The sequence below is a fragment of the Octopus bimaculoides genome, chromosome 13, assembly GCF_001194135.2.
Source record: "Octopus bimaculoides isolate UCB-OBI-ISO-001 chromosome 13, ASM119413v2, whole genome shotgun sequence".
Classification (NCBI taxonomy): domain Eukaryota; kingdom Metazoa; phylum Mollusca; class Cephalopoda; order Octopoda; family Octopodidae; genus Octopus; species Octopus bimaculoides.
Window position 1 is genome coordinate 53223386 of NC_068993.1, and position 10096 is coordinate 53233481.

General features: G+C 33.9%; 1 protein-coding gene across 2 annotated transcripts in view; it reads left to right on the forward strand.

Moving 5' to 3' along the window:
- The first annotated feature begins 7070 nt into the window (after positions 1–7070).
- Positions 7071–10096, forward strand: part of LOC106872666 (armadillo repeat-containing protein 3) — a 28870-nt gene continuing 25844 nt past the window's right edge. Inside the window, exons 1-3 of one of the 2 annotated variants that reach the window (XM_014919729.2) lie at positions 7071–7237; positions 9104–9179; positions 9552–9669. In XM_014919729.2, coding sequence (XP_014775215.1) covers positions 9132–9179; positions 9552–9669 — 166 coding nt within the window. In that variant the 5' untranslated portion in view covers positions 7071–7237; positions 9104–9131. The remainder of the gene's footprint in view (positions 7238–9103; positions 9180–9551; positions 9670–10096) is intronic. The other variant, XM_014919731.2, reaches the window with a different exon arrangement.

The following is a 10096-nucleotide window of genomic DNA, read 5'->3' on the forward strand; positions in this document are numbered from 1 at the left end:
CCACCAAAAAAAAGGATCTCAGGCTTTGTGCCTTTAGTAGAGAGGATCATTATTATTATTATTACAGTATTTCGCTTGTCACTACGTTCTAGGTTCAAGCTCTGCTGAGGTCTACTTTACCTTTCATCCTTTTGGGGTTGATAAAATAAGTACCAATTGAACAATGGGGTCGATATAATCGACTCCTCCCCTCTCCTAAAATTGCTGCCCTTGTAGCAAAATTTGAAATTATTATTATTTAGGCAGCCAGCTGGCTGAACCATTAGCATGCTGGTTAAAATACTTCACAGTATTTTGTCTGTCTTTACTTTCTGAGTTCAAATCCCGTCAAGATTGACTTTGCCTTTCATCTTTCAGGGTTGATGTAATCCGCTATCCCCCTCCCCACAAATTTCCAGACCGTGTGCCTATTGTAGAAAGAATTATTATTTTTAGGTGCCAAGCTGGCTGAACCATTAGCTATGCTGGACAAAAGCCTAGTGGTATTTCGTCTGTCTTTACGTTCTGAGCTAAAATTCTGCTGAGGGTGACTGTGTCTCTTATCCTTTCAGTGTCAATAAAATAAGTCCTGGGATCAATATAATTGACTTCCCTCTGGCCCTGTGCCAAAATTCAAAACTATTATTATTATAATTAGAGCAGTGGAAAAATGCTTTGCATTATTTGTTCTGGCTTTTTGCATACTGAGTTCAAATCCTGATGGGGCCAACTTTGCTTTACCTTCTTTCGGGATTGATAAAATAAAGCACTAGTCAAGTACAAGGGTTGATGTTATCGACCCTAACCCTTCCTCTGAAAATTACTGGCCCTGTACCAAAATTAGAAATAGTTATTATTAAGGTGTTGGGCTGACAGAATCATTACTGTGTTATGTTCTGAGTTCAAATTTCACCTAGGTTGACTTTGCTTATCATCCTTTTGGGGTTGATAAAATAAGTACCAGCTAAGCACTGGGGTTGATGTAATAAACTAGTTCCCTCCTCCAAAATTTGAAACCATTATTAACTTCAAATTCCGCTTTTCATCCTTTCAGGGACAATAAGATAGGTACTAATCAAGTAATAGGGTCAATGTAATAATCTTGCTTCCTCCCACAAAACTTCAAGCCTTGTTTCTATAGTAGAAAGAGTATATTGTCTCAAGAAGGGGACTGTTATTTCAAGCCTCCCTAAATTAAGGACTAAAAATAATTATATGAGGTTAAGGTAGCAAGCTGGCAGAATCATTAGCACACTGGCTAAATGTTTAATGGCATTTTGTCCATCTTTATATTGTGAGTTCAAATTCTGTTGAGGTCATCTTTGCCTTTCATCCTTTTGAGGTCAATAAAATAACTACCAATTGAACACTGAATATAATTGACTTAATCCCTCCCACAAGCTTTCTGATCTTGTTACCAAATTTTGAAATCAATAATTACATGAGGTTAATTGTTCATTTGCATTATTAGTGGTAAAGGAGAAAACCAGAGTCGAAGTTTGTTCCAGTAATATATAAAGTGTGGCACTGGGGCTGGAACATTAGGAACGACGAAAAAAGAGGTGAATTTAGAAGTGTGTATATACATATATAAGTGGAATAGCTACCAACATTATCAGTAAAAAGAAAAAAAATAAGACACAGCTTAATGTTAAAAAGGATGTTTGAGTGTTGTTAAGTGAAAGATAGTCTTATCAAGTGAACAATGCTATTTTTATGTGACCTAGAATGACTGAAACAGTAGTTCACCTGTTAAGGATTTGAGAGCTTCTGTTTAGAGTTAAAATATTTTGTAGTTATGGAAAAGTATCCCTGCCTTGGTTGTGGTCTTGTTACATCGTTTTGTGTGTGTGGTTAAGAGTATCTGCGAAGTACAGCTTTGGCTATGTCTTTATGAAGATGTTTTTCATTTGAACAGCTGAATTTGTGATGTCAACTATTCCAGTTTTTTAAATTCTTTCTTTGCAGATGAATCTTTTATGCACATGTTGGAAGGAAAATAGGGCATTGTGTCTGCAAAGATTTGTGTCATGCAGTCAGAGACATAAACTATTACCTTAAGTTCACATTTGTATCAAAAAATAAATTAAAAATATATATTTAAAAAGCATAATATATACAAGAGGAATGACATTTTTAACATTAACAAAAAAAACCATATTGTTTTTTATTTAATGTTTTGCATCACTCCCCAAATATTTCTTCTACACACTGGTATATCTTTTACCATTTTGTTAGAGACCATTTCTTAGGAATGTTAAATTTCTGATCTGTTAATGTGAAATGAAAATACACTAATCTATATTTTAATTTAATCACTTTAGTTGAATCTATTCTTTGACCATAGTAAATTCTGTAACTCTTTTTTCTTATTTGCCTTTTCCATGGAAGTTCTTTTGGAATGGAATGCTGACTTCCATAAAAGAATAATTGGACATTTCTCATATTGTTAATATGAATAAAAAAAAATGTATGTGAGAAAGGAAGAAAATAATTATTAAATGCAGTAAAGTTTTGGAACAAAAATATGCTCAGATATGTGATTGCTATAAGCTTTGCTTCGCAGGCAACTGATTTTGAATTTTATTCTTAGATTTTGGAAAACTGTAATTTCCAGTTGATAATTTTCCTGAGATAATAGTCTGATATATATTGGATCACTCTTGATTTAACTATGGAATAACAATTAAAATAGTGGTTAATGCATAAAAGGTGGAGTTAAATAAAGACAGTTCTCTGCTTTATCAAAAAATATACCTCATTTTGTTAACCTTCATATGAAGGTTTTATCAAGAGCTTCCTTTGGAAATCAAAAAGGCTTTTTTTAAAAAAATTAAAACATTATAAAAGATGTACCAAAAGTTACTATCTTTTTAATGAACTAATAATTTTTAATCAATCTGAAAACCATGACAAAAATTTGTCATCGTTTTATGCCTATGTAATGGGGTTTTGTATTATTTTCTCATTTTAAACCTGTATAATGAATTTTAGATACCAGATTAGAAGTATGTAAATTATTTTACATAAAAAAGCCAATGTTTCTTAGCAACAACAAAACTTGAGCATGATCAACTCAGCTGTTATATCATCATCATCATCATCATCATCATTATTTTAATAACTTCTTTTCAATGCTTGCATGGGAAAACCAGGTGAAAGTATGTTGGAGCAGAGATTTCTAATGCCAGTCTGCACCTGTTTCCAACTGAGGTCATAATCTCCCAGTTTATCAAACGATAAACAGCCCAGACATTCTTTACATAGAAAACCGGAAACAAACAACTCTGTATGAATAAACTTTTTGTTTACAAAGATAATGCAACATGTTAAGAAGTCTTGACATTCTTTTGCTGTGAACTACATAGGATTTGTTTACAACCAGTGAAGATGGGAAGTATGAACTCGCATACTAAGTCACACATACATATATGCATACGCAAGTGTCTTCTACTTTGTATATAGCCTTGGGTCAACTTAAACCTTACGAGTGGGTATGGTGGAGAGAAATTGAAAGATGACCATCACATGTGTGTATATAAGTATACCCATGTGTGTGCTTGTGTCTCCTTGTTCTGACATTACGCGATAGTTGTAACTGAGTGTCTCTGTCATACATGTGGTGACACTCATTTCCAATCTGTAAAAACATGTCCAGACATGGGGAAATATTATCTTGTTTAGAAACAAGTGAGGGTTAGTAACAGGAAGGGCATCCAGCCATAGAAAATCTGCATCAATGAACTTCATTTGACCCATGCTAACATACAAAAGTGAACATTAAAACGATGATTATGATAATCATGAACTTCATTTCTTTGAGTCTGGCATCTAAATTCATTCTTAAATGATGAAATGAATATCTTAAACAGTTAAAATAAACACCCAACCTTTCAATGTATTGGCACAATATAATGACATTGTTTGTCATTTTTTTGAATGATTGATTGTTAAAATTATTAGATTATTAATTAAAACTTCAGTGGTTTTTAGCATATCCTATTAATAATCTTAAATGAAAAGAAACTTTCATGTATGAATGAGTGAACACGACTTAGACATTTAGAGTCCTCATTTATTCACATGGACTCTAAGGATGAACACCATAAAATTGTATCCCCTATCCACTTTAAAAAAATGTATTCCAAACCAAAGAAGGCTGTGACTGACAGAAAAATGGAAGAATTAAAATATAATTCAAAAAATATTTTACTTACATACATATATATATATATGTGTATATAATATACATACATACACACATATATATATATATATATATAAGAAAATGAGATGACAAAATAAATAATAATCTTATGAATTTTGTTAGCTTATAGCTATTTCTGCTATAAGATCCAGTGGAGTCATAGTTAGGTGCCTAAGTAACACCTTATAGCTTTATCAGAGCCTCAAATATGAAGTGCTATTTATTCCTTTGTCATCTCATTTTCCTATTACCACTCTGTACTTGACTAAGACATCACTGTGAAGCATATGTATATTGAGTTCTACACCTGGTTTATTAGTATCGCAATGTCTAAGTGAAATATATATATATATATTTTATATATATATATATATGTATATACACATATATACACACACACACTCATATGTATACACATACTGTATAATTTTGCCATGAAAGTGACATTTCAGATCAGGCATGCATCTTCAAGCAAAATAAATGATTCTTCCTGAGGCAGTAGTGAAATAAAGCAAGTGAGAACGTTCAGTTGAGAACACAATGCAATGATTCTGGCAATGGGATATAAAAATCACAGCTTGGAATCCACTGGATGATTGTGCTTCAGATATAACTATAACAAGAACAACAGCAACAACAATTTACACAAACTTTTTGAAGAAATTTTCTCATGTGACAATTCTTAAACAATAAAAGAAAAGAAAACATATAGTCTGTCACTATATATATAACATTATATAATCCTTATTAAAGCACGTTAAATTCAAAAGATTTATTTTGTCTGAGTTTTCTTTCCTTATCCATTTTTGTTACAATCTTTCTCTTGAAATACACTGCTTTGTTTCAATTAGTTTCGAAAATAATGAAGAACTTAGTAAACTGTTCTGTTTCAATTAATTTCAAAAAGGATGAATTTAGCGAGATATCTTGGTCTTTATTAAGCCAATGTTTGAAACAAATTAACTTGAGAATTTATAAGAAGGTTTTAATTTAGACCATTTTAACACTTCTGTGACCATGTTTCTGTAGAAATACACTACTTTTGTTTCAGTTAAATTTGGAAATGATGTAGAATTTAGTAAAATATCTTGATCCTTATTAAACTGGTGTTTGGAACATAAATTAGCATCAAATATTGAATGAAGGTTTTAATTTAGATCTCTTTAAAATGGGAATTTTGTGTGATAGAACTTGGGTGGGTTGGTATCAAAAGAGCCAAAACAAAACTGGAAGTTTGTATCAAACAGGTGTAGCTTCATGCAGGATGGTTTTAAAAGAGCTAATGGTCAGAATCTTTAATTGTTAAAATTTCTGATATGCCAAAATAAATAAATTAATAAAAATGATTGAAATTAATGTTTCTGTAAGTTTGTATTGTCAATTAATGCTTAACCCTTTTGACACCATATTTTCTGAATTGTTGGAATTGGTTTTTATTCATCATTGTTGCAGATTCGAAACTGAATTACCAAGAGTTATAGCAAAGCCATAACTGTTTCATGTGATTGGCTGATTAACTGACCAATCAGCATTGAGCCGTCATGTGATGCAACCTTCTAGAACCTTCCAGATTCTGCAAATGGGGCTTATAAATAGGTGAATTTTTGTGCTAAAACTTCAGAATGTTGGAGGCCGCCACTATGAAAACAACATTCTCATTTTTGTTTTTCAACCAGAGCAGAAATGGCATGCCAATAGTTGTCTTAACAACTGCTTATTCAACTGAGAAGTTGGCAGCTACAGATTTGCTGTCTTGAATTTAACATGATATTTCTCCAATTGTGAGTGTAGTCATGGAGTTGCACTAACTAGCTATTTTGTCATAACTGCAATTATAAATTATTGTTTGTATTCATCATTTAAAGACCAAAATGAAAAATTCTATGTGCAATGAATAAAACTTCTGTTAATTGTACAAAAGTTGTTGTTCGTTATTTATACACAACTAATAAACCCAACCTGGAACCGTGTAATTGAGAAGCAAACTTCTTACCACAGGGCCACACCTGCGCTTATATATCATCAACATCATCATCGTTTAACGTCCGCTTCCCTCCCTAGCATGGGTTGGACGATTTGACTGAGGACTGGCAAACCAGATGGCTGCACCATGCTCCAGTCTGATCTGGCAGTTTCTACAGCTGGATGCCCTTCCTAATGCCAACCACTCTGAGAGTGTAGTGGGTGCTTTTACGTGCTACCGGCACGAGGGCCGGTCAGGTGGTACTGGCAACGAATCGTCAGTAAATCATAAATTCGAAAGAGAAGCACATTCTAAATTATAGAATAGAATAACTACGTAACGATAGTTATGGCCGGTCTATGGGGTTACCCAAGGTTTCACGTCCATAAAGGCCTTAGCTTCACAGCGTTTCTTTAGACCACTATTGCCGGTGGTCTATAACCTGTCTCAAATTATATATAAAGGGCTTCCGCACAATTTTCGTCTATCAAATCCACTCACAAAGCATTGGCTGACCCACGGCCATAGTAGAAAAACACTTGCTCAAGGTGCCGTACATTGAGACTGAACTCGAAACTACGTGGTTGCGAACTATTTAGCCATGCTCGCGCCTATTTTGTCCGTATTTTAAATCTCTCCAAATCTCGCTATTGCCTACGTAATTCTTATTTTTCCACTTTCTTTCCTCCTATAAACAGTTTCTATGAATCATTGGTTTCAAAAACTAAATATTCGATATATTATTCCTTAATTAATTAGCGGTGAGTAATGATTTCAGGGATATTTAGCTGCTATTTGTCGGAGGTAGAGCGACCACGTAGGAAATTTCCTTGTTAACTCATAAGCAAGCATTACTAAATAAACGAATAAAGGGTTTCGATCCTCGCACGTATTTATATACACGCGTGCATATTTTATCCCATAGCAACCGTTGTCAGAGGCAACAACAACAATAACATTGAACGCATGTGTTTTTTTCCTAATCTGCAGAGTGGGTCAATCCCAAAGTATTGTATAATCACTGTAACATCAGACGGATAAAACAGCGCCGACTTTCAGTAGCCACATAAATCACAACATTACATAAAGTAAGAATATTATCATTAGTTTTATTTCTATTTTTCATTTATTTTTGCAGTTCATGACAGGTTTCCTTTCAACTCAGGGTTAAAAACACAACCAGTGAACTTGTTAACGTCAGGAACAGTCTATCTTTCTATCTCTGCACCCTTTCTGTTTATATGTATATGCGTTTTTGTGAGAATTTGCTTGCACATTCGGACATGTGCCTGATACATACATACATACATACATACATATGTACGGACATACATACATACGTACAAATAGGTATGGTGAGGTAAACAAAAACAAAATAGAACTTAAAATATGAGTACATGTATATTTTTGTGGCGGAGGTAAAGAATACGCACACCACCCGTTTTCGACGTAACCCTAACCCTAAACTCCGAAAACGGATGATGTGCGTATTCTTTACCTTCACCATTTTTGTTAATATTTAGCAGAAGCAACAGAGTGACTCAAAGTCTGAGAGTTTCGTGCGTTAGCGCTTATCAATAATAGTGTCAACGCACTAAATTCTTATTAAGTGCCAACACACGAAACTCTCGGACCTTGAGTCACTCTGTTGCTTCTGCTAAATATTAATAAGAATACACACACACACACACACACACGAATGTATGTATCTATCAAGCACATACCGGAGCAAATTCTCAAGGTAATACAATAAATTTACAACAAAAGCTAGTGTGATTATGAAAGACAATATATAAAAAACATTTGAACCGTTGAGTTCAATCCCACTTGACGGCACCTTGGGCAAGTATTTTTTTCTATAGTCTTGGACTGACTAATGCCTGTATGGAAGCCCATCATACATATGTGTGTGTGTGTGTGTGTGTGTCTTTTCGTGTGTTCCCCAACCCTGCGTCTGACATCCAATATTGATTATGTCCTCGTAACTTAACGGTTTGGCAAAAGACACCAATAGAATAAGTTCCAGATTAAAAAAATAAGTACTGGGGGAGCTTCGTTCAACTACACTCTTCCAGAGTTCAATGACTAAATCAATATATATATATATTGGGGCATCCCATAAATAATGCAGTTTTTACAATTGCATGAACTAAAAGTTGGAGGGGGATGGGATAAACTACCTGCATCAACTTGCTATAAAAGCAGGTAGTAATTTTAACTTCTGCTTATTCTTAGTGCAAGTTTTGAAGAGTGCAGTTCGATTTTAACTGTTATTTTTTTAAAGCTATAATGAAGGTTAAAAAGGAGTATATTTGGCATATTTTGCTTTATGAGTTCAATAAAGGCAACAAGTGTGAGGAATATTAATGCAGTATATGGGGGCTGGACAAGAAGCATAAGCCAGTGCCAATGGTGGTTCCAGAAATTCTGAGCTGGAAACTACAGCCTTGAAAATGAGACTCATACAGGAAAATTATTTATGGGATGACCGAATATATATATACTGCATTCTGGCACTCCATCGATTATGAAGACGGGCCTTCCAATTGACTCTGTCAATAGAATAGCCTGCTCATGAAATTAATGTGTAAGTGGCTGAGCACTCCACAGACACACATACCCTTAACGTAGTTCTCGAGGAGATTTAGCATGACACAAAATGTGACCAGTTTGGTCCTTTGAAATACATTTTTGCCAGCTGAGTGGACAGGAATGAAGTGAAATAAAGTGCCTTGCCAGGAATTGAACTCATGACTTTCTGATCATGAACCAAATACCCTTAACCACTAAGCCATGTACCATCATACATGCACACACAGACACATGTATATAAATACATGTGTACATACATACATATTATGTTAAATTTCTTGTTTTATTTGGTTTTTGAAAACTAATTAGATATTTTTTCAGTAATTCATACTCTCTTCTTTGCTACATGTTTCATTTTTCAGTCAGTTTTTTTTTTTATAAATCTTCAGTATGGTAAAAAAGGGAAAGAAAGAAGACAAGCTTCTAGCTGAAGATGTTGTAAGTTGATATTCATTTTTAATTTGTGCATATCACTAACTTTTAACTTTTCTATCCAACATATCTCTTTCCTAAAATCATAAATTACTTTTTTTCTATATTCATTGCTTTTTAATAATCTTACTTCCCTATGAAAATATATTTACAACTAAATTTACTTTGAACAAAATCCTTAAAGACTCATATTTTTTTCAATAAAAATTTATTACTGTATTACAAATTCATTATTTGTGGAAGCAAGACAGCATTTGCATGGAGCTTTGGTGGTGGTGGTGGTGGGTCATTTGAACATTTTAAATCTCACCCCTTTCTGTTTACATATGTGGAGTTCAAATGGGGAAATAATTAATTTGTGACAAATTATTGTTTCAGTTTGACCCAATATTGATTGAAAGTAGGCAAGCTGGTACAGCTGTTCTGATGCTTGCCAGTTCTGAAGCTGATGTACAGGCACATGCTTGTGAAGCTATCTATAAGTTTGTTGTTAAAAGTAAGTAGTTTGTTTGTTTGTAAAGTATGTTTTTTTTTTTTTTTTTTTTGTGCGTGTGCAAGATTGAGGGGGTGATATGTAATGTTTTGTTTAGGGACCATCTTATTTTTGGGGGAGGGAGAGATCTGAGAACAGGGATCTCAGAAATATGATACATGTGTGTTACACTGAAAGAGACTGTACTGAGAACTCCATCGACCAAGGTTAGTATGGTGAAACAGACATTAAGATAGTGGTGGGTATGGTGGTGATGGTTGTGCAGATGGTGGAAGTGATGGTAATAATGGCAGTAATGGTTGATTATACCATTGGTGGTGATTATACCATTGGTGGTGATTATACCATTGGTGGTGATTATACCATTGGTGGTGATTATACCATTGGTGGTATAATGATTGTACCATTGGTGGTGATTATACCATTGGTG